The 25,106-nt window shown below is 43.3% G+C and overlaps 1 protein-coding gene across 1 annotated transcript in view; it reads right to left on the bottom strand.

Annotated features, from left to right (window-relative positions):
* Positions 1-25,106, bottom strand: part of LOC147702960 (non-selective voltage-gated ion channel VDAC1) — a 152,048-nt gene that overhangs the window by 57,466 nt on the left and 69,476 nt on the right. Inside the window, exons 4-5 of the mRNA XM_086931532.1 lie at positions 12,686-12,838; positions 12,540-12,592 (exon numbers count right to left, since the gene is read on the bottom strand). Of these exons, the coding sequence (XP_086787658.1) occupies positions 12,540-12,592; positions 12,686-12,838 (206 nt within the window). The remainder of the gene's footprint in view (positions 1-12,539; positions 12,593-12,685; positions 12,839-25,106) is intronic.

Genomic DNA, 25,106 nt, shown 5'->3' with positions numbered 1-25,106 from the left:
AAAAGAAAGGAAAGCAGGGGAGGAGAGGAATGGAGGCCCTCTCAGTTCTGCTCCTCGGTTTCTTGCCCGATTACCTTTGCTTTGCTCCTTCTCGTGCATTTCCTTGGGCCTTGTCTCTTGCCCTTGCGCCCTCTGGGCCTTGTCGAATCATCAAAGTCTGCCAGGCGGGCATATCTCTGGCATTTTCCGTTCTGGGCCTCTTGGAGTTCACACAAGTCTGCTCATAGTGGGCATTTCCCTTATGTTTTACTTTCCGTGACCGTCACATCTGAGCTGATGTTGGAGGCAAACGCTATTGCTTCCAATTACCCTCTTGTGCTTCCTGCTTGCCTGCATTTTATTTAGTTAGTGTAATAAGTAGAAAATCAGGTGCTTTGTGAAAACGATTTGTTCGGCAGTACTTCACTCTAGCAGCATCTATAAACAAAAGGTATGCTAAAGAAAACATGAAAAGACTGTGCATACTTTTGAAGGTTTGCCTGTAGACAGTTTTCCGATAGTAAATTTTCCATTAATGCCATATATTGAACACATTGAGGGGCTTTTGTAAGAGTTTCAGTGCAGGGCAGAGCATACATTTGCAGAGGCAGGACTGCAACAAACAGCTGCTGTCAATATAGGCGCCTCCCAATCCTCACAGGGACCCCAGACTGACCGCACTGAAGCTATTGTGCTTAAAACAGTGGTTCCCAAACATTTGACTCCTGAGGACCCCCATTGAGTCACCACTGGAAGCCGGGGACTCCCAAGCAATTTCTAGGATTTAAATTTAAAACATTAGAACAGTAATTCGAAAAAAATGAACACACGTGTGCACACAAAACAAATACTCAAATTACTAATGATTTTAGGGGAATATTTACAAGCCCCTATCACCATGGAAAACCACTTTTTGCAACTTTCCCATGGCGATAAGGGCTTCACCTTATTTACAAGGTTGCGTAAACCACTTAATGGGGCTTAACGCTGCCTTGTAAAGAAGACGCCCTTTCACCCAATGCTTAGTGTTAAAGGAGTGGGCAGTAGGTGTGGCGGTGCAACACCCATTAATTTTGACACTGCCCCCTATTTACAAGGGCAGCGTAAATGGGAGGCAGCGCCAAAATTGAGACCAGGGACAACCGGGTCTTAACTTGGCGAAGCAAGGAGAAATGCTTAATTTCTACTCGTTTTTGCATAACGCCTTGGATTGTTTATCTTCTGAAGGTGACCATTCCTGCACCTCAACAATCTTTAAAATAAAAAATGTCTTATAACTTTCATGCATTAAGCAGCACACATAGAAGTGACAAAATAACAATTCAAGATTGTTTATGTGCAGGAAGGGGGATCTTCCTGTACATAAACAATCTTCCCTTGTTAAGTGTAGCACCAGAGCAGGTGAAACGCAGGGCTGCACCATATTCTTGTAAATATGATGCAGCCCTGCGTCTCTGAAGTGGCTGAGTTTGTTGTTAAGCCAAGGAGGCTAACAACACTCTTCACCACTTCTGTTGTATTTTATATTGAAAGAATTTGCAAGAAAACAAAAAAAGTTTATGGGAAGGTTGGTGCTCCATCTCCTGACTAACTTTTCAATGGTTGGCTTTATTTCGCAGTGTGAGGCTCCTGCTCCTGCCAGGGCCAGACTGGAAACCCAAAGCAGCCCTTGGCAAATGATTTCAGGCCAGTCCCCATACAGTGCACACGAGTGCAGTGAGTGAGCCTGACCACTACAAAGGGGACTTTGGGTGGCTCACACCCCAAAAATTTAGGAAACAATGGTGCAGTCTACAACACATATCATTATATATTGAAATGTAGTAGCTTTTAAAGAATATTAAATGAAGACCTGACAATGCACCAGAATACGACAATCTTTCTGGGGGTTCTTCAATGATTCCCCCACTATCACCCTCCAACAGTGCTTCTCATTTCTCCATAGCCCCGCTCTGTCACGTGTATTTCATTTTTTATAGCACCGCTCATACCATTGTTGGATGTCAGAGCACTTTATATCACACACATATAGAGACAGTGAATCGTACATGTAAACCAGTGTATAGAAAATGTTACATAAGGCAAAGGGGACTGCAACGTGTAGAATTCACATGTCATTCATACTGGTAGGCATTTTTAAAGAGTGTTTGTTCTGGAGAAGCACAAACCCAAGATTCAGAAAATAACACAGTGGTTAGCATTGAATTTAACAATAAAAATGTATTTCTACCCAAATAAACCTTTTTAGCAGCATCAGGATAATGAAAGACTGGGAAAAACATGTTACTAACTTGTACCTTACAGTTTGCAAGCAGCTCTTTGTGGACAGTTTATAGGTCTATTTGCTAGATTATGACTGTCACTTATGAACTGTGGAGTAACAAAAGAATCCCTGTGACAAAAGCAGTAACCCACTGACCTACGCACATAAAATACTGTTTCTTAAAATTCATGGTACAATTCTTTGCAGTAGGCATATTAACCCTCTGTGCTACATTGGATAAGTCGAAGCTGCCACCCGACAAAACTCTCATCTCTCTCCAGCAGGGACATTAATCACTGGTGTTATCTTGACACTTTCATTGTTCTTTGAAAACTGCTAATTAAACAAGATACTTTGCAGTGCTTTTAAAACTGCTGCCTGCGGACCCCCTGGGAATGTGTCAGGGACCCCTGGGGGTCCGCGGACCACAGTTTGGGAAACACTGGCTTAAAACATTTAGCACACAAATTAGGTAAATGCAAGTAGAAGGTCCAGTTAAAATAATTGAAATCTAGTACAGAGGTCTTCAAACTGGGGGTGTAAGGCTCATGCTGATAAAAGTGCTTTGTTTCCAGTTGAAAAAATGAATATCCTTAAGCTACTCGGTAATGGCCCATCACTAACACCTTTTGTCATAAGGATAGTATATCTTAACTGCAATATTGAAATGTTAGACCTATAGAAATATTTAAACATTGCAAATGTATTAGAATAATCGTTAAAAACTCTTGGGGGCCCGTTTTTTTAAATTTTAAAGTTTGAAGACCATTGATAAAGGAAGAACCAACATTTAAATGCTCAGTACAGGAATTCAGTAAGATAGTAGCCAGAAAACAAAATGGATGCATTTACGTAGTGTTCTTTACAGAGGCTACCAGCTTTGGTAAAAAAAAAAACAATGAATGCACCAAAAATAGCCCGTGCCCTACCTAACACCCGCACTATATCTATCCACGACTAACACACCTATCTACTCATGCATCATAGCAAATTCTTGAACCATCTCTATCCACATCTTTCCAGTCTCTTGCACACCATCAACCCCAACCCTTCTCCCATCTCTAGTTCCTAGTGTAACCCTTCAGGACTTCAACTTCCAACTCTTCTCTTTCTTCTTATCTAAAGCCTACTGCTATTTTGTAGTTCCCTGTTAAACCCCCCTCCTTTCTCTAACTCTATGGCTAACCTCTCAATTATCCCTCACTCTTCTCCAGCCACCAGCCTAACACCCCATGTAACCACAAAGCCATCAACGGCTTCACAGGGACACTTAAGGCATTTTTTTGCTGAGAATCCCTGGGCCACTACTTGCTCGCTTTATAAATCTTACTCTAGCACAGGCTGCCGGTGTAACTCATCAAGACATCCCTGGCTTCCTGTGTAACCCCTCAGTCCTGATCGGCTTCCCGTGGCTCTCCATATATTCCTTTACCCATCTATAGAACCCCTCAAAACTGCCTCTCTTCACTAATTGTGATGTGAATGTCTTGAAGTGTCTTTGGTTTTGTCATACATTTAATGACATGAGTGTCACATGATTGTGTGTCAAGGCGTGCCTGGATCATATGATTTACTGGCAGAACCCAATTGCTAGCATTTACCCTCCCTACTTTAGTGCACAGGCTCTACAACAAAATCTGTGGTCTCTTGTACTTGTTCTTTAGCTGCTGTCCTCGGGAAGACACTGCCACAGTTTGAAAAGCTGAGGATGCAGTCACTTTTTGGATGTTGGAAGCTGGTGTAACCTCCTCATACAAATATGAGGACTACTATATGTGGCAAATACAGTTACCTCCAACCCAGATACCTTTCTGTATTTCCTTTCCTGTGAATGCCCTAAAACTCCCAATCTCCCCAACTCTACTTCTTCCCATATTAACTTCCTACCCTCCAACACACCATTATTTCTTAAAGCTGCTGGTGGTGTCTTACATATGCAAAAAGGTATCAAAATTCTTTCTGAGTTACCCAGTCTCCAGACATTCAAAGCTCAATGTAAAACCGATTCACAAGCCCATGTATGGCTGGTCTCTCCTTTCCCAACCCCAACTCCAGGCCCACCACATGCCCCAGCATCCTCTCAATCACCTTCCACTCAACAGCTGAGGAGTGTTTTGAGGACACAGGATCTTTTAAGCTTTTTTGCTTAGAGATTTCTCCGACCAGCCACCTTCTTCATTCTTCTACCTGGGCTCCTGCCTAAACCATAGTGTATCCGATTCTAGAAATGCCAGACTCTGGGTCAATTTCTTGTTAGCCTGCACTGCAGGTAAGCAAGTGGTCTTTGGGTCAGATCACTCTGCAGACATGATCCCGGTTTGATTCCTTTGAAAGTAGATCAGGAAAACATGTCTATTGCTCTCTGTCTTATGTCTGACGAGGTTACACTAGATCTGGAGAAAGTGATCTGTATTTTCTTACTGGGCACACTACCGTCACTGGAGAATATAGGTTGTGGTAAATGCAGGCCACTCCTGCTAGGAGCTTACTAAAAATGACATTGAGTAGTCCATGCACACTAATTTTGCAGCTCTCCCTCATGTGGAATTTTTGTGTTAAATTTGCTGCAGAATTTATGCCACTGCATTTTGGCAAGTATTGCTGGTGAAACCTCACAAATGAAACCACAGATGTTTTGAAAGCGCTGCCATCTCTTTTAATATGTTGTCCATAGTTATAACGAGATTTAGTCTGCTGTTCATCACGAGCATACCAATGCATTTTCATAGACTAGATTTCTTGCAGTTTGTATAATGGGATATTACAATCCTGCCAGGACTGACAAGATTCACAAGAGAAGGATTTTTACATCCATGGCCCTGATACTAGCTACTTGCATGGGTTTAGTCATTTCGGACTTTCATTGCTGCACAACCTGTTAGTGTGTACATTTTACTTAGCTAACACAGGTGTAAGGTAAATGGTTCTGGAATCTACTGCAGCCTTCCAAGACTTTCCATTAGCTGTTTCCTATGGGAAGACTTGGAAATCCTTTTTGTGAATCTGTAATACAAATTGGGCTTTGTTCAAGAGCCTATTGATTCCTCACCAAGTTTAATGGTACACTGCCTGTCTTTGTGACTGCTAGTAAGACTGCCATACCTTAGGCATAAACCTGAGCCTTCCTCCCTGGCGGCTTGCTCAACCGTGGGCCCAGGCAAGAGTTTGCTTTATTACTAGTATGTGTTGCAATGTCACACTCACCCAAATAAAAATCTTTCACATCATGTGAGATGATCCTTGGATGTTAATTTGTCTGAAATATGCAGAACTGTCTCCTAAGAAGAAAGGAATTCTGACTCCTGTCCGTCACTGATGAATTAGAAAAACTATTCTTTCCTCTACTGAAGAAAACATAGCTCTGGTTGAGGCATTCTGAAGAATGACATTTATGTCCATCTCTGACTTAGGGCTGGATCCCAGATGTTTTGTGGAGATCATCTTGGGTCTACAATGTTTGTTACTGTATTTTATTTGCCAATACCTAGTGCAAAATGTATATGTAATATCATTTTTTCCAGTACATACACATCAAGTAAATGTATAACAGATACTGTTTTACCCAATCAAAAGTCAAAAGCGTCATAGTGTAAAGTTAATAGTGCCATAGTCTCCACTACAAATAATAGGCACTTTCTTTGGAAGCTCATCTGATTGAATTAAGCAATAGGTTGGGCAAGTTGGTTTCTTTGCAGGGCAAGTAGATTTCTGCAGCATGTTGTCCCTTGGACAAGTACATTTTTTTTAAAATTCCACATCCCTGACGCTAGATTACATCTGTATAAATGCAACAAATAACAGATGATGTTTTGAATAGATGCATCCAGTGTGTTAATGTCATTGTTGGTACAATATATGACAAACCTTTTCCATTTAGCCGCATAGCATGCTCCGGTTGTGGGCCATCTTGCCTCCTTGATGATATTCATACATTCTGGCAGCAAGTTGAGGTAGCCAAATTGTAGGACTTCAGGAACCAGATCACCAGGTTGAGCTGTTGCGGATCTGGATGCTGAATGTCTCCATGGCTCTGCGTCAAAAGCCTGGGTGTGAGGCGTAGCCGTTGATGCGGTCCCACGGATAGTTCCAGAAACGTGGTGTACCATGGTTGGCGTGCCCACATTGGAGCAACCAGGATGAGGGTCATCGAGTGTTGCCGTAGTTTGCGTGCCACCAGCGGTATTAAAGGTGCTGGGGGAAAAGCGTACGCAAATTTGCCTGACCAGTTCATCCATATCGCATTGCCCTGCAACTGTGGGTGTGGGAACCTGCTTGCGAAGCTTTGGCATTTTGCGTTTTCCCTTGTGGCGAACAGGTCTATCTGTGGATGACCCCATTGCTGGAAGTACGGTTGGAGTACTGATGGATGTATCTCCCACTCGTGCATCTGGTGGCTGTGTCTGCTGAGCAGATCCGCCATCTGGTTGTCTTTGCCCGGGAGGTGTTCCGCCATGAGGAAGATGTTCCTCTGAATGGCCCACTTCCACATGCTCAGAGCCAGATGAGACAACTGTGGAGAGTGCGTTCCTCCCTGCTTCTGTATGTAGTACATGGCAGTCATGTTGTCCGTCCGGATTAACACGACCTTGTTGCACAAGTGTACCTTGAAAGCTTTCATCGCCATGAAGATTGCCATCAGTTCCAGAAGGTTGATGTGCATCTTCTTTTGCTGTGCTGTCCATAGTCCCTGCACCGTGTAGTGGAGTACATGAGCTCCCCATCCCTGGAGAGACGCGTCCGCCGTCATTACAATTTGTGGAATAGGCTCTTGGAACGGTCGGCCCTTGCAAAGGTTTCGTGGGTTCCACCAATGCAGAGAGTTGAATGCCCGACCGCTTGCCAACACTAGGTCCTTTAACTGTCCTTGAGCCTGATTCCATTGACGTGCTAAGCACTCCTGAAGCGGACGCATATGTAGCCTCGCGTGCGGGACTATGAAAATGCAGGAGGCCATCATGTCTATCAACTGCATGAACACTTTCGCTGGAAGCGAGCGTGGAGGTCTGAATTTTTGTATCAGCAATTGCATGCTGTTTATTCTCACTGAATTTGGCTGTGCTTTGGCATAACCTTCGACTCTTTGTCCGGAGGAGGAGCATCACCTGTAGTTTGGGAGTTCGCTCTCTTACGTGCATTAGAAACAACCAATGAATCCAATGGCAACGGTCCCTTTATAGGAGGAGGAGCTACGACAGCAAGCAAGATGGCCGCATAGCCTCCCGGCTCCGCCGACCTCCGTCTTTCGCTCGAAGATCCTGTCGTCTATCCTGATTTCCCGCCCCATATCCGGGTGCATGAACTACTCTGCAGTCTGATGGAGCAATCCCGAGATTTTTCCGACATTGTGGAGTGGAGTAATGTCGAGGCATGATCTGAGGCCTAACCCAGTCTGGAAGCCGGGGGGTCTCAAGTGTTGGTCCAGCCGGGTCCTAGTTGAACAACAGAGGACCGGAGAGAGCGGCAGGGTCCGGTCCATGGAACTTCCGACATCTTTTTGATTGCTTTGCTGCCGATCTGCTGCCTGGCACTGTACCGGAGGTTGAGGAGACAAGTGACACCCGAGGTGGTGTGGTGGGGGTCCTGGACCCGTAGGCCTGGCGTTTGCATCGCCGGTGCCGGTGGGTCGGAGACTTGGTGCGCACTAACGCTTATTGACGATTTCTCCCTCACGGTTCATTCCTGCTCCGACTAATCTTACCCCGGGGAAGGCGCCTCTCCGTGGGGATCACTATGCCCGATGCTATGCGGAGCCCGGCGGAGCGGGTTAATTGCGGCCCGTCATTGCGGTCAGTGATGGCAGCCCTTGAGGCACTTCAGGCGACTATGGAGACCCAGGCCTGGAATCTGATGTCGGCAGCGGACGGAATTAGAGGATCGGGACCGGACTCCGACTTGCTGCTCAAGACCCGGTGGCCAGTTCACTTCCCAATAGCTACCCCAGCGGTGCAATCAGACCCGGTGCTTGGAGCTCTACCTGCCCCTACAGAAGTGGAACGGTTCGAACATGTGGAGATTGGCGATTCAACTAAAAGGTCGGAATCTTTGGATCTGCAATTGGAGGAACATTTCACTGATGTTCCCGATTTGGAGACTTTTGCTCGAAACTGTGAACTGTGTTGGACTGTGTTGCACCCCCTTCCCAGTTGGTCCATTAAGATGGCGGACGGGATAGCGCCTGGTCTTGGAGTCTGGGAGGGGCATCGTTGGACCTGAGCGTCTGCATTGGGATTTGCTGTCCTTTATTTGTCTAATAGACCATGTTTCGGCAACCTTTGTGTGAATTTTGGCAATTTTGCGGTGGGGCTCTACTTATCGGAGGGGATCAGCAAATTTGATCGACGGGGCCAAGGTTGAGACTGTTTGAGGTTTCACACTATTGTTTTATCGGTAACAGGATTGCTTTATTTGGTTAACGGAGTCCGGGGCGGGATTTATAGTTTCCTCTGGTGTACTGTTTTATTGTGGTCTGCTCGATCGTGCCAGCTTTGTGGGGGATTCTTCGTTCAGGCGGGGGGGTGGGGGGGGGGGGGGGGGGGGGTTCGGGGGGGGAGACCGGGAATGCGTATGACATAGCCCTCCTCCATTTCTCCTTTCAGGACAGGGATTTAGTCCCTTCTTCTTTTCCCTTTGTTCTTTCTATATTTCGGGTTCATTTTTGGGGTGACAGGCACGCTGCTAGGAGGGAAGGCCGTAGTCAGGGGTGCAGGGTGGGGGGCTGGGGGAGGGGACTTTTGTTTCTACCATTTGTTTCTATGGCCTTTTTCTCTTCTTATCTTTCCTTGCTTTTTCTTTTGTTTCTTCCTTTTTCGGGTCAGCGTAGTGGGTCTATTCTTCTGTCAACTGTCGACTTTTTATCTGTGCCTATCCTCTTCACGGTACTTTAGTACCATTGGGCGGGTGCTTAACTGGTGCGAACAGTAATTGTATGCTTGTTTATCCTGAATTGTATGCCTTAGCGCCACTGTCTTAAATGAGATCGAACTAATTGTGGACCTCCTACTGTTTTGCCCGCCCTTTATGCACCTTTGTGAATTTGTATGGCACCTGATCCTTCTATCTTTATATTATAAAATGGAGCCTTCAGTATCCTGTTATTCGAATAGTATGATCTGCTACCAGTTTTAATTGAAGTTATGCTATCTTCGCCTCCCGGGAGGCCGAGTCTGGTTCTAATTGATTTGTTGCGATGACATTGATTAGCGGCCGGCCCTGGTGGTTGTAGGCCCATATTTGTAACTGGTTGAAATATTAATAAAGGATTTCCCACCCCCCAAAAAAAAGTCCCTTTATATAAGGAGGGTCCACAGGGGCCGGCCGATATTTCTTCTCAATTCTTGGGATTAACACCCTGGCCCTAGTGGTATCTTTAAAAATGTCAGCAGCATGCTTGAGGACCCCTTTGAGCATGGGTAGGGTTTTGACTGCCCTTTCTGAAGTTGAAAGTGTCGACCAGAAAGTCTTCGTCCACAGGGTCAGCATGTAGCTCGACGTCATGATTACTGGCTGCCCTCTCAATAAGGGCGTTAAAAGCAGTTATGTCCTCAGCAGGAGACGTTTTTACACTGTACACATGAGTGTCCGGGCCAGTCTGCGGATCCCTTGAGTCAGCAGGGTCCGTCTATTGTTGGTCTTGATCATCAGGATCAGTGTCCACATGATAGAGGTCATCCTCATTGTAATTGTCCCATGTCTCAACATCTGAGTATGTTGGGGAAAAAGTTTGAGGTTCCTGCTCATAGTGATGGAGGGGCTCCACAAGAGCTGGAGAAGTTGTGGAAAGTCTTTTTCTTCAAAGGAATCTAATAGGATTCCATGGGAGTCTCTGGCATCAACTTTCGTTTGTATATGGACAGTCTCCCAGTGTCCGAGTCGATGAATTGTCTCGGCTCCTGGTCTTCAGGCTCTTCCGTAGCCTCCATTTCCGTCGACACATGTGTAGCGGCGCCAATAGATTTTTTCGTCTCGAACATCGTCGGGCGCACAGAGGGTGGCAACCCAAACTTGATAGGTGTCGACGCAGTCTGAACTTGTCCGACAAGCTTCGGCGTCGGGGCCTTCTTCGGTCCGACCGATGTACCCTTCTCCTTGATGCGATGGAGCGACTCCGACACTTTCTTGGCTATGAACGGAGTGGGCTTTGTCGACTCGACAGGGTCCTTGGAGCCAGTCTTCGACTTGTCCGTAGGCCTCGACCTAGGATCGGTCCCGACTTTAGGTGCGGGTCTTTTATGAGAATCGACACCCTTCGGCGTCGATGGCTCGACGGCCTTGACCTTGGTCTTCGGCGCCCCAACCAGTGGCTCCACGACCTTCTTGAGTTTTTCGGCATCGACGGCCATTTTAGTTTTCTTCGGCTCCTAGGGGTTTGAGGCCTTGGAGCCGACGAGAGGCACAAGCACTTTCGGTTTCGGTTTCTGCAAAGACGCTGTCGGTTTCGATTTCTTTATATCGACCGATGGAGGTTTCGAAACCGCAGGCTCTTTAGAAATGTTCGAAGCCGGGCCTTTATGTGGGGCTGTAGAACAAGATTGTGGATCTTGGGTAAGGCCTAGTGGCGATCCCTCGACCTGAGCCTTACTGAGTGAGTCATCTTCGGCCTCTGTGCGGCCGGGTTGGCCTAGCTCTTCGCCTGAGCTATCTTCTACGGCCCCAAGGGCCTCTACGTCGTCTCCTACCTACTCAACGACGTCCTCATCTTCGTCTTGTACCTCCTCGTCTTCGGCGTCATACCCGGAGTCATGGCCCGAAGCCGGATCGGAGCAGTGTACCTGATCCTCCAGATCAACGTCCTCCTCGTCTTCGGTCCCGAAGATGTTCACGGGAACAGGCGCGGACTTCTTCGACTCCAGTCGAGTCGCGCGTCGAATCTTGAGGGTTTTCATCGACCTGAAGTGGGCACTGGCCATACAGTTGTCTTCGTTATGGTCTGGGGACAGGCACTTGTTGCACACCAGGTGGACATCGATGTGCGGGTATTTTGCATTGCAAAGGGGGCACCGCTTGAACGGACTCCTTTCCATTTCAGATCCAAGATCGGGTAGGGTGTGGAAAGAAAAAACCTGGAGCGTCCTCAATGTCCTCTAAGCAAAGGCACCGATACCGAACGAAACGATACCAACGCTATCGAAAGCCTTTTGGCTTTACAGAAAGTTTTCCTAACTTGAGCTAAGATAGTAACATCCGAACCCAATGGTGGAAAAAAAAAATCTGAGGATGGAGAGGATGCCCATGCGCAATGTAGTCCAGGGGAGGAGCCACCTATCTCGTGATACTTCGAAGACTCTTTCAGGACAACAATGTGCAATCATCCGGACCCAACACTAGGCGGCGATCTATGCACAGATATGAATTCAGCAGCCCACATGCCTCGAACACTTTGTTATGAAACAGGAGGAGTCTATCAAGGCAATATCCACACAAACATCTATAGTTTGACAGCAGGAGATCTAGGAAGCACATGTTAATAAGAGCTCTGGAAGCAAAACAGGAAATATAAAACCCCAGGAAGATCCTTATTCCCACTTGCAAAGCAACAATCTGTTTGGTTAATCAATACCAGAAAGGGTAGGTTTACAAGAAAATATCGAAACGCCAGTAGGTCTTAAATACGCAAATTGGAGGTTTGCAGATACAATTCAAACACAATATTAACGTGTGCAGTATGTTCTCATTTACCAGCAAACATACTTACTATACCTGACCATTTGTACCAGAGACCCCTTGTAAATGCAAACCACTTCCTCCCCCTTACTTCTTACCACTGACAAATTCTAAACACTTACCCCTTACCATTTTTCTACAACCCCTTTCCACTCACTCCCAGTAACTAACCAATAAATAACCTATACAACCCACCCACAAATCTAATACCATGCCACTAAGACTGACCATAATATCCGTCCCCTTATTATAATTTTTTTCAAACATGTCCTCCTCACAAATTGTTTGAATCAAAAATTATCTACTTTACTGCAGCAATGTCCACGTTTACCAATCTATCCATGTTAATACTTGAATCCAGCAGATAATCAACCAGAGTGCCTCATTATGCAGATCACAGGCACATGGTAATCACAGACTAGTGAAATTAGATCTAATTCAAGGGATATGGTTTGAAAAACTATTTATGTACAAGGTTGAGCTGATGTATTCTCCTTCCTACAATATAAATTGGTATGGTTCGTAACTGTATATTTTTGTAGTTTCTGTTTAATTACAAGGCCAAAGTAACCAAACTTCAAACTGAACAGTACACACTATCATGCAAAGTAGTGAACTTTCCAGAAGTCCGTCTTACCCAGTGTTGGGAGAAAATGACGAGTCAAACGTCAACTTCAGTCCTTTTGCAAGCTGAAGAGAAAACACATTCACCAGTTCATTTAGTAACACAAGTGGAATGAAGCCTGAACTTTAAAATTGTGTCTTTCTTGCTCTCATTTGTACCTGGTTCTCAATTGTGATTTCTGTGCCCAGAGTATTGTCGGTGTTCCACTTCTCTGTAAATGTAAGGCCATATTCTGCCCATTTGTACTTCGTTTCAAGGCTCCCAGTAACTTTACTGGTCTCAGAGTTTGCTGAACCGGAGCTTGTAAATTCCTAAAAACATTGAAAAATACATTTTTAATAGGGAAAATGTAAAATGCAAGCGAATTTCGGTCTAAACACTCAAAACGATTCAGATTAGAACATACATAGTTTGAACTGGTTTTCATAAATGCCACAAACTGTAATGCCTAAATCAAATTGAATCAACCCTGTGTTTTATCGTCAGGATCCTACACCCTCAAATGAAGTTCAGGGCAGATAGTCTAAAAGGCTGTATGATTATTATTATTGGGTTTTGTAGAGCGCGTAGTCACCCGTAAGTATCCCAGCGCTAAGATCCTAACAGACAAGAGGGTAACAGGGGAAGTGACATGAAAAAGAAGGGGAGAAGGGCTCAAGGGAACTGGTGAGATGGTGAACTCATTTAAAAGTATGGAAATCAATGAATTCCTCAACAGTGAAGCAAATGTCAAACAAGAGGGATTTACACGACATGCTATGATAAAAAAAAAACTATCATATGGCACTGTAAACAACAATGGCACTGGAGTAGGGGATTTAATCCTTACACTCCACAAAAGACCAGTGCAAATATTATGCAATAGAATCAGAATAAAATGATGGTTTCCAGGCTTGCACAGGCACATTTTCCTGGATACGTTTCTGAAAAAACATGTGGTGTATTGATGGACAAAGAACTATATTTTAATTAAGTGCTAGACATTTGTAAATGGTGAATTCTCAAGTTATGGAGTTGCCCTCTAATATCATTTATGAGTATGTATCACTAATGCGGAATCAATCCAATATTTAGATTTACCCTGATTATAATTACATTTTATTAAAATCTATCTTTTGTGTAAACATGTGCACCTAAATAACAAAAGAAAATGGGTGAAATACATTCCTAATTAATGTTGCAATTGTGAAACGTTCATAGGTTGTATTTCATCCATACACCTAAAACGAAAATAATCTTTTAGGATTTTAAATGTATTTACACCTTAGTACATTCGAAAAGCAGAAGTCTACAATACTGAAACATATTTTGTAACCATACGAAATGATTTCAAGTGCATCAGAGTTATACTAGAATCAAGACGTCTTTATATTTTATTCAAATGTATACTTAAGAATGATATATATTTTGCTTTAATTTAGCTCAATTTGATGTAGGCCAGATTACATACGTGAAGTTTCTCGACTTGTGGAATCTACAGTTCGTGGGAGAATTCCTCAGTATAGCCATTAACGTGAAACTGTTTTCTTTCCTGAGTTCTCATGTATTGCACAATATACTTTGCTACAATATCTGATACAATCCTGAACAGCTACTTGGGAAAATGTCCACTTGAACTTGCTCATGTGCTCCTGCTGAAGGAGCATTGTTTTAATGTTTCACATATTGGATTGATTATTGACTGTGTAATTGTCCCACCTATTTCTCTACAATTATCTTATTTATGTTGCCTGACACCCTACCTATACAAACTGACCAATTGGCTGAGTGGTCTGCCCAGATGAGATGATTTCAGGAGGTGTCACCCCTGAAACTTTGCTATAATATTGCTCGATTTAAAGAACTCGAGAGAGAAGAATGACTGTTGGAGTAGGATGGTGACGGATGGGCTGCTCGCTATTCTTTGCGGAACTTTCCTTGGCAATCTTAACTTGCCCGATGTGGACATACTTGGCTTCTTTCCTGAACTGACGCATATGCTGTGTGCGTTTAGTAATCTTTTTCGTCTCGGGAGACTGCTTAAACTGGCAGGTTTCATGACTCTTCCTGTACTAGAGCTTTGGTATCTTATATCAAGGTCTTATTAGAATTTGACTAAATAGTTGAATAACCTGATTTACTGATGAATTTGATTACTTACATTTGATAAATTAAACTAAATTACCTTGTTGGCTCAGTTATGATTATTTCCATTCAAGTGAATGTGCATTCCTAATTTGGGGTTACTAATGACCAGAGGAGATCATATTAGAGAGATCTCAGAACATTAAATACTAAAGTTAGTATTCTGCTTAGCTTTAACTGAGCTCTTCATGTGTATGATTTGGACTCACCTACGTTTCTTTTGGCGTTTTGGGATTGCCATGATAATCTTATCTGTATAGTATTGTTTTGAGAGTAATCTACACAAGTCTGATTTCTAGTTTGTAGTTCAGTTATCCAATTGCTGGTCCTGATTGGATGACTGTTGGGACCCTTTATATCCAACTCCTCTCAGCACTAAACAAGATCAATCTAAGGACCAAGAGTGAGAGGCATGAGACACTGACAGTAAAAGTATAATTTAATGGACCTGGAAATGCTACAATACCCCTCTCCCATGATTAAATCATACTTTAGCAGAACAAGGAACAAGACACGGCCAACCAAAAATTTAACGGCACCACTTATGATCCTCCTGCAACTGGATGAAATGCTTAACCTTCATGTAATACATTGAACACAATTATGTGAGGGGATATCACAAACCCTAAACACATTACCAGATGAAAACTCAGTCACTGGTCTGCAAGAAAATGAGCAACAATATAGAAACTAGGATCCCAAACCGTCCGCGAGAGAAATATCGAAGGTACTTTAGTGGTGCATTATGCACAATCGGAGCACATACATATCTTCACTTCTTACTCTGGATCGCCTCTTTCCTTTCCAACAAGAGACAAACTGTAGATACTCCAATAGCCTTCACCTCACTCTACAGCATTCACTTGTAAGGTTTCATGGGCTCCTTTCCTTCATCGTTGCTCTTAAATCTTTATATCATTTCCTTAAAGAGTTTCACCCACTCCTCTAACTTTCTCATTCATACGTATGACTATCATATTCAAATACTGTGAAATTACATGAAAAAATTACACCCTACTGCATACCAATAAGCACTCTGTTTACAGGCTACATTATTGTGGATGTATCAAAAACAACTCCAGTTATATGGTTTTATAATTGATGTTGCTCTATTTGACAAAAATGTCCACCTTTGACTATTTTCTGTCGATTGGTAATGAGATCCTGCCCGAAGTTTACTTTGTTATTGAATATGAATATTTGTCTTTTATTTTACAGGTTCATGTTTCAATCACTGAAACGTTTTCCAAAACAGTCTCTTTATTTTTTTCCTTAATGTTACCTCAGAGTCAATGCTCACACAGACTATGTAGCTAGCCCAGTGATTGGGAATACCAAAGTAATAACTTTGGTCACCTTCGATGGACCCAAAATGTCACTGTATTACTTTTACTGAAGGAGAAAGAGCAAAAAGAGTGCACATACACATCTCATGGTGCTGTACTCTAACAATATGTGAGATGATGTAATTTAAATATTTATTACTGTCTATCCCGAAGTGACAAATGCCACTACAAGGCATTATCTGTTTCCCTCACACTAGCCTATGGACACCTATGCTTCAAAGCACAAAATGTTGGGAAAATTACATTTTTCCAGACGAAATTACAAAGCTATTTAATACACTAATTGAATTCCTTTGTGATACACATTAGCCACTGAAGAGTTAGTGCCATGTGTATCACGCAGCAAATTAAACATGTATGCTGACAAACCACTGCCACGTAGAATATCTGCTTTACCCTTGAAAGACCAGGACTGGTTATATATATATATATATATATATATATATCTTACAAACACAATGAACATTAGTCCACTTCCATCTCTACCTTGTATTGCAGTTTTTCCCAATCAAGCCAAACGCAGAGCACATGAAGGTTACAAGCATGCTGCTTTTCGTTACACCTGTATATATTATAAATATATTTTATAATAACGATTCTCTCAGCCATAACACTAATAATAGTTCCTGCAAATGGATCAAATGTTTCTTAAGTATGACTCGGCACACTGCAATAGCAGGCTAATGCGAATAATTGATGGAATAAGCTCCTAATTATTATGTGTCTACTATTGGAAGGTAAAGGTACTACACGTCTTGTTATGTTATGTTAAAGTTTGTCTTAATATAGCGTTCAGCTACTCCAGAGGAGTGTCCCGGCGCTTTTGCAGGTCTTGCAGGTCCTTCAGTTAAGTTCTTAAAAATACACTTGCAATATAGTATCTACTAGAAAAACTAGTAGACAGCATGCTTTGGTCTATAACCTTACTTAAGTTCTGGAAAAGTAAATCTGCCTCGCTTTGCCAATGGTTTGTGGTTACTGCTACTGTCTTTGCCAATACCAGATGCCTTTAAAATGTGCCAACACTAGCAAAACCGAAAAGGGACACGCGACTGGGCAACTTGAAAGTCAATTTTTCGAAATACTTTCAAGACGATTGCCACTTTACAGGGTGCAATTTGGTGTGATGCATGGACAATATTTTCCTAGTTTCAAGAAGGCAGCCATGTTACATGATGCAACACAGAGGCCGTCCTGAAAGCATAGAATATAGCATTTCCTATACATTCAATCTGGCAGCCGGATTCCTTCATACCTAGTTGCGTCATGCAAAGGGATGCATGAAAACAGATTTTCAAGATGGCTGGATGTTGTTACAGTGTTTGCCAATTCTGGAGCATTTTTAAAAGCATACAATATTGGCTAAATAAAGAGCAGCGGCTAGCATTGAGCAGACTAAGGGTAGTGGGGGGGAAGAAAGGGGGCACCACGAGGCATGGAAAAGTGTTGGGGACAACAACCAGGACATAGGCGAGCCTTCCATTGGTGCCAGGTGGGTAGCAGAGGAGTTCAGCCCATAACCGCCATCATCTAGTAGAAGACAAATGGAGAGCTCAAGATCTTCCACACACCTGGGGAGGGAGTGGCGGGGGGTAGAGGAGAGAAAAGAGCACAGCAGAGGTAAAAGAGCCAGAGAAAGGAGGAGGACATGCTCTCACATGGTGTGCTTAATATAAAATGATAAACGTTCCATTAATTCAGCGGTGGAAGGATACAATTCAGCAAATAAAAACAAACTAACGATTAAATGATCGAGGGCCTGAAAGAAAACAAGAGGAGGGAGGAAAGTCAGCCAATAAAGAATTGGATTTCTCAAAAGCCACAGTCTGCTCCATTCTTCTCAAACTGGGTTCTGACCGCGCCAAAGCACCGAAAACGATCTATTGGCTTTGGTAGAGGAAAGTAGGAAAATCCTAGACTCTGGAGGTTCGGCGGCCATTCTACTCCTGGACCAGTGCGCCGCATTTGATACGGTGAATCACTCAATTCTGGTCTGGCGACTCAGGAGCATAGGATTGGATGGTCCGGCGCTCCAATGGCTATCCTCCTTCCTGGAGGGGAGAACCTTTCAGGTTTTTGAAGATAACATTGTATCTAAGCCCACTCAGCTGCTGAGTGGGCTCCTCACTCAGCCAGACTCTTTTTAATGTTTATATGTCCCCTCTAGCAGCCTGAGTAGCCCCCCATGGAATCCGCATAATCACCTATGCCGATGTCACACAACTGGTGGTCGGGCTCAGCCAAGCAGACCAAGAAATCCATACCTTCTACTCCTGTCTAAACGATATCTCAAACTGGATGGACGACTCCCAGCTTAGGCTTAACGGAGAAAAAAACGAGATTATGATTTTAACCGCATCGCTGCTGCTGTGATTTTTGCGCTGTGCGGCAAATTGCCATTTTGCTGGTGTCATGACGAGCTCAGCTCGTCATCAGCACACGACCCCCGTGGGTGATGACGAGCTGAGCTCGTCATCAGCATCGAAAGGGTTAAGCAACACCCTGAGCTTCAATCTTAGCTCGATGTGGCCCTCTAGCATGGGCCCATCCCCAGTGCCGAAAGCAGAAATTAACACCTTGGCTGCTAGGCGTTTTCCCCCTCCTGTGCTGAAAATTACCATTTTGCTGGTGTCATGACGAGCTCAGCTCGTCATCAGCACAGCTCAACTGTGCATCATGACGAGCTGAGCTCGTCATGAGCATCGAAAGGGTTAAGAGCCTTGGTGTATGGCTGGACCAGGACCTGAGTCTTAGGACCCAAGCCAGAAAAACAGCTGCTCTCTGCTACGGTCTACTTCAAATGGCCCGAAAGGTCCTGCCTCTCATTCCCTTTGAGGCCAGGAAAGTACTGGTCCAATCATTAATACTCTCAAGAATGGACTATGGGAACGCCCTGTATTTGGGCGCTCCAATCTCCGCTATCACAAAACTCCAAGCAGTACAAAACAGTGCCGCAAGACTTTTGATGGGAACCAACAATAGACAGTCAAAGACCATGCTCTTCCCTTAGCCCTTTTGGTTCCCCCGTGTCAGTTATTAGCACTGGGATGCTTCCAAGTAGCCATGTGCTCTATAAAGGTCTTTCCATTCCATTTCCATTCCAAGAATAGGGAACTCCAATAGAGATGAATGCCATCCAGTGATGTGCAAGGGGCTGACAACGGCCGCTCTAGACAGTAGTGCATGCAGAACTGGCTGCGACAGACTGCTAAAGCAGGCTGTAGCTGGGCTGCAAAAGTGTGGTTGTATATGCAGTCCCTGGATTTAGGAGTTGCTTTGCTGAATTGCACCTAAACAGCCCATCGTTTGGCAAGGCTTTAAACCAAATCATGCATAGCTTATACAGGACTGTTGCATTCTTTGCCATTGCCTCCCACCATAGTGAAGACTATGGGTAGTGCACTCTGCACCTCTTTCTCTTTGTTACTAGCTCTGATTTCCCGAGATAAATTTCATGGTATTTTTGTACATATTTCTGATATGTTTTCCCAACTAAGTGTTCTATGTTTTTAAATTTTAATTGTCAGTCTCCATTTTGTCTGCAGTACAAATCTCGCTCATCTTAGCAGTGTTTTAATTTAAAAAGTATACTGATTTCACAGTTTGTTATTTTCTACAAAGTAGCAAATACCTACTACATAAATGTGGGAGCATCTTTTACACAAGTTGTTTTTTTAGAAATATATCTGTTTATAGCAGAAAAAACTATAAGTGCCAAGGTTATGCTTTCAGGTTTCCAAACGCCTTGATTAATCGTGAATGCCTTTGCAAGTCATTTTATAATGCCTTTTCTCCAATTCTACTACTGCTCAAAGTGATGAGCAAGTGGAAGCAGAGCGAAGTAAAATTATCCTCAAAGCCCAAGACTGGACTTATCACTAGTTGTTGGTCAGGCCCACTCCCTCCATCTATCTATCTATCAGCCATGTATGCAGAATCCTCTACGACCTGACCAGGCTGTTTGGCAAGATCTTCCACCACAGCCTTCGGTTTCTGAACTTGATAAGCTGGCTCCAGAGTGCATGCACTATTGACCTTTTTACTTTTTGATGTTTATATGACAACCCTGGAGCAAGCTAAGCAACTTTCCACAAGATCTATTGATGCATCAAATTAAAAAAGAAAAAAAATAATTTGGCTGCGGGAGAGACAGACGAACCAGACAACATGTTAGGAAGAAATTGGACTATGGTACCTTCTATAGCTGATTAAATACATTTTTGAACGATCCTACTTCTTTTGGCTACCATTGCTGCTTTTTAGAAATGCCAGAACTTTCCCCACGATTCCAATGCCTACAGATAACCTAGGGGGCCTCAGAAGAGGTTTCCCTCAAATAGGAGGCCTTAGGCTCAAAAGGAAATAAACATGTATTTCTCTGAATTAAGTGGACCACCTTTGGAGCTGATGCACTAGTGGAGCCTAAAACATATATCTAAGAATATTGTCTTCTTCGGAGTGATCACTTAAGGTAGGTATTCAAGTCCGCTTCCAAATACATATTTTTATTAAATGTCGTAGTTGAAGGCTTTCCCACTTAACATCACAAAATAAACAAAACTCTAGGTCAACTCCTATGTTATGCTGAAATAGGACAAACTTATTTCACTCCAAAGAATCTCTGTAAACACAGTTACGTCAGTTCAGGAGGAGAGAGTGGCCCCTAGAAGAGAACATAACATGAATAATAGGTTCCCTACAAATCTACTGGGTTCTACTCTCAATGGATATAAGTTTATAAAGGGTGCAAATACAGAATATATAACAGAGAGAAAGAGGAAGGCAATTCTTGAAGACTTGTGGAATAATTTTCCTTCAACACCCTTTGTATTGTATTCTCTGGTACCAGTACAACACAGCATAGGGATTTCTAAACTACACATTCCTACTCCCTCCCATCTTAGGGTATCGTGAGCTGAATTACATGTTTTTGCAACCTAACTCACTAAAAGGAACTCATTTTATCGACCTTGGAAGGATGAAAGACTTGGTGGATCTGGCAGGAGTTTAACCTGTGATCATGATGTCTCCGAGGCTCCTGACGTGGATTGATTAGTCCACTGCATCACCATTTAGAGCATGTGTATTACCGAAGGGGGCAGGATCTAACTAAACGCATTTCCTGGGGTTTTGTTTTTTTTGCACACCATTTAAAACTAATGCAGACGATGAAAGAAAGGGCAGTACAACCTCCAACAATACTTCTGGAGCAAACAACAAACCCACCAGTTTCCTTTTTATAGCATTATCAATGAAAACATCTAGTGCATACCCTTTAAAAATCAATTACAAGGCACAAAGGGATATGCACAAAACTAATAGGTGAGGAGTCTAGCCACCATTTTGTGAACTTTATCTGCAGGGATCGTGTGGATGGTGCCCTGCTTTCTGAATGAGTCTATACCAGTAAAATGGAAATTGAGCGGGAGAGGACCAAGCGTTCACGTTTCTGTCGTGTAGATACCCTCAGAAGACAGTCAATGTCCATCCTGACCACATTCCAGCCGGCTTGCAAATTTCAGTGCTTTACAGTAACTAGTGCTCTAGTATGAATTGTATTAAGTGTTTACAATGTTTCTTGGCTAGTATTGGTAGATCACATATGTGCTATTATTTTTAGACGAACCGGTTGAATGTGCATGGTTTCAATGAAACCTTCAAAGCACGGCCGTGGCAGACAGAGTCAAAAATTACTTACCCTATTTTGCGGTTATATTTTTTTTAATCAATAATGGCATTTGTTGATTTTGCATAGTTCATGCCCAACTGAACTAGAATTTTCTATGAGCACGATGAAGACAGTTAAAATGATCTTATTGTTACATTGCATTCCAGGTCCTATCAATAATAGCAAAATGTACACATTAAAATGCCTCAAACCTACTGGACAGACAGAATTGCATTGTGAGAATTAGCTTAATGAAATTGCTGATCAGCTGGAAAAAAAAGGTTTCTGATTTCAACCACACATTTCTTGGGCATTCACATCCTACATACACTTTGGGTTCAATACCCCAAAAATAAATTTCAGGTCCTCTCTGCATTCTGGCTCTTTCTCCTGAAGTTCCTGCCTCTCTGATGGTTAGTGTCAATATTTCACCTTTGCGCTGGTCATTCATTGCCCATTCATTTTCTTTTTTCTATTTGGACTCACTGAACCCAGCTTCCTTTTTTCAGTCTCTCCTTTTTAAATCTGACAACAGCTGTTCATTGCCAAAGAACTATTTTCTTTAATACATTAAAATATATAGATGTGAGGGGCTTTGGGTTAGCCCCTTGCTCTTGATTGAGGGGCTACTCCTTCTCTACCCCCCACCGCTCAACGGTGTTGACTTCTTCCCACTCTCTCATCTTTTTTTTTTTTAAGGCACTGGCAGTATCAATTTGATGGCCCAGCCGTGAAAATGTTATTCAATGGTTTAATTTATGGCTCCAATATAAGTGTCCACCATCCTACAATAGTAAATAAAAAAAGTTTTAAAAAAATGTTTGCTGCGTAATGCAATACGTGTGCACATGTGTGGTGAACCATGTACATGTTTACGTCATCAAACTGGGCAGCTGTAGCGTCATGATACGTTTGCACACATGCGTGAGAGCACATGCACGCATTGTGATGTCATAATATGTGCATTTGTAAAATGCAGTACCACCCTCGAGGGCGTTTTGGTTCTGAGCAGGTGTGCCCCATACCCTGCCTATGGTAGGTTGGTTAATTGAAAAGTTAGGTCATCAGCTTCTGGCCGAATTCAAGAAGAGATGAGAAGGCTCAGATGTGGAGTGGGAGGCTGTTTCATACTTTAGGAGCAAAGTAAGAATGCCTGTCCTCCTGATCCGGTTCTGCCTAGTCTCATAATGGAGTATAGAGTTACAGCTCATCATGCAACTTGTGTAGTGCCTTGAACGTGTGTGAGGACTTTGAACTGAGCATGTTTGTGAATTGGGAGGCAGTGGAGCTCTCTGAGGAGTACTGTGAAGGCAGTTGAGGATGAGAGTGGCTGCAGAGTTCTGGATGGTTTAGTTTTCTAGTGAATTGCTTGGTGATACTGGCATAGAGAGTACTCCCATGGAACAACTTGCTGGTGACTAAGGTGTGAGTGGCAGTTTTTCTAGTGCTGCTTGCAAGCCATTTGAAGATCTCCCTCAGCATCTTCAGGGCCTGGAAGCAGTGACAGTATAGACTTATTTACTGTTGAGGATTATTACGAGGTTCCTGGTGTGAGTGGTTGGTGTGGATCCAAGGTTGGCCAGCAACACTCCATGGTAAAGTGTTCTTGCTGAAGATCAGTACTTATGTCTTTTTGGTTTTGAGCTTGAGACAGTTACCTTTCATCAACTTAGTGAATTCGGACATGCAGGAGGTGAAAATGTTCTTTGTTTGGACGTCTTGCTTGAGAGGGAAAGTATCAGTTGTGAGTCATCTGCATAGTGGAGGATGCGGATCATGTGCACGGATGATGATGGCCAGAGGGATCGTGTAGGAGTTTAAGAGGGTGAGGTGGAGCATTGAACCCTGAGGCATTCTGCAGATGAGACTGTGGGCTTCCAAAGAATACGGTACCAGGCTGACAGCTCGTGTTCTATTCATTAAGGAGCAGATGGAGAGGAGAGCGAGTACTTTGATGTTCATCATTATGCAGGCACCTAATGAGCATGGGGTGTCAGACCATGTCAACTGCTGAAGAGAGGTTCAGGAGAATGAGGGCCAACACGCCTCTTCTGTCAAGGATCATATGGATGTTGTCTGTGGTGATGAGTGCTGTTCTGTACTGTGGTTGGGCCTGAATGTGGACTGTGTGGGGTTGAGGAGCTGGTGGCTGCTGAGGAGAAGTGTCTGTTGATTAGTTTCTCGAAGACCTTTGCCGTGTATGGTAGCAGAAAGATGGGGCTGTAGGTGAAAAGTGTGGCTGAACCAGCATCAGGTTTCTCATGCAGGGGAGTGATGGTGGCATGTTTCTAGGTGTCCGGGAATGTGATGAAGCGTTGAAGATGGGTGTTAGCGCTTTGCAGATCGTTAGAAGACCTTTGGTGAAAGGGTGATGGGGCAAAGGGCAGATGGAACAATCGCTGCCATTTGCTTAAATTGTGTAATCTCAGGCCCATATTTGATTTCACCAAAACTCAATTTCTTCATTTTCGTGTGTGAAAACGCTTTCAAATGCCCAAGTTCAGAATACATGCTGTACAAAAACTTTGAGTTTCATTTATTAGACTGTAATGTTGCTCTATAATAATATGGGCTACATACAGGGTTCTTATGACAACCGTCTTTCGTCATGGTTCTGGAATGTTACTGTCCCCGATGTGAATATGGGGGCAGGTATGGTCTAAGTTTACTTTTAGAAAAGGTCACTTTTGATAAATGCTTCTCAGAGCCATGCTATAATGGGACATGTTAATGTCAAACTTTCAGCATGTTAAAGCAACACTTTTTTTTTATTTTGAAGAGATAATCACATTTTACGTGAGGTTTGTTGCATGGTTTACATAGCAAACTGTTTTTAGGGCTAGGCTAGTGCATGGGCTTTAAGAGCCAGGCCAGACCCTTTGCTCTGCTCTACCTGATAATTTCTTTCCTCGTCCAAATGATATCAACTAGTTACTCTCCTACACCCACTCAACTTCAAACTATAAATACTACGAGGAGGAAGCATACGATCTGGTACTGTAGTCAATTATCTTTTTAGCTCTACCATGGTGATTAGTAGAATACTGATGCAGGGGCTGAAAGATAGGAGTGATAGCTTCTCTGCAGGAGACTTTTAATCAGTAGATTAGCAGCCACATTATCCACACACTATATTCTGCTTCGACTCAGTCTACAAAATGACTGTTTGTGGCAACTGAAGCATGAACAAAACGTTTGTAGTTGCCAAAGTTTTCATGCCAGACATAAATTGCATTGAACCTGGGTTGAGCAATAACTACTGGATAAAAGACTGAGTCTAAGTTTTGCATCAATTATCACAACAAATTTGTGGACCTGGGGCAGCATGTCAAAGACATTATCAGGGAACCACAACTACCCTGGTCAGATTAATATCAAGTCAGAAATTGGCAAGTTATAGAAAGGTGATCCATCAGACATCATTCTCTGGCAGAAAGGATG

Source organism: Lissotriton vulgaris, chromosome 7 (genome assembly GCF_964263255.1).
Source record: "Lissotriton vulgaris chromosome 7, aLisVul1.2, whole genome shotgun sequence".
Classification (NCBI taxonomy): domain Eukaryota; kingdom Metazoa; phylum Chordata; class Amphibia; order Caudata; family Salamandridae; genus Lissotriton; species Lissotriton vulgaris.
This window is presented reverse-complemented; position numbering and strand designations above follow the sequence as displayed.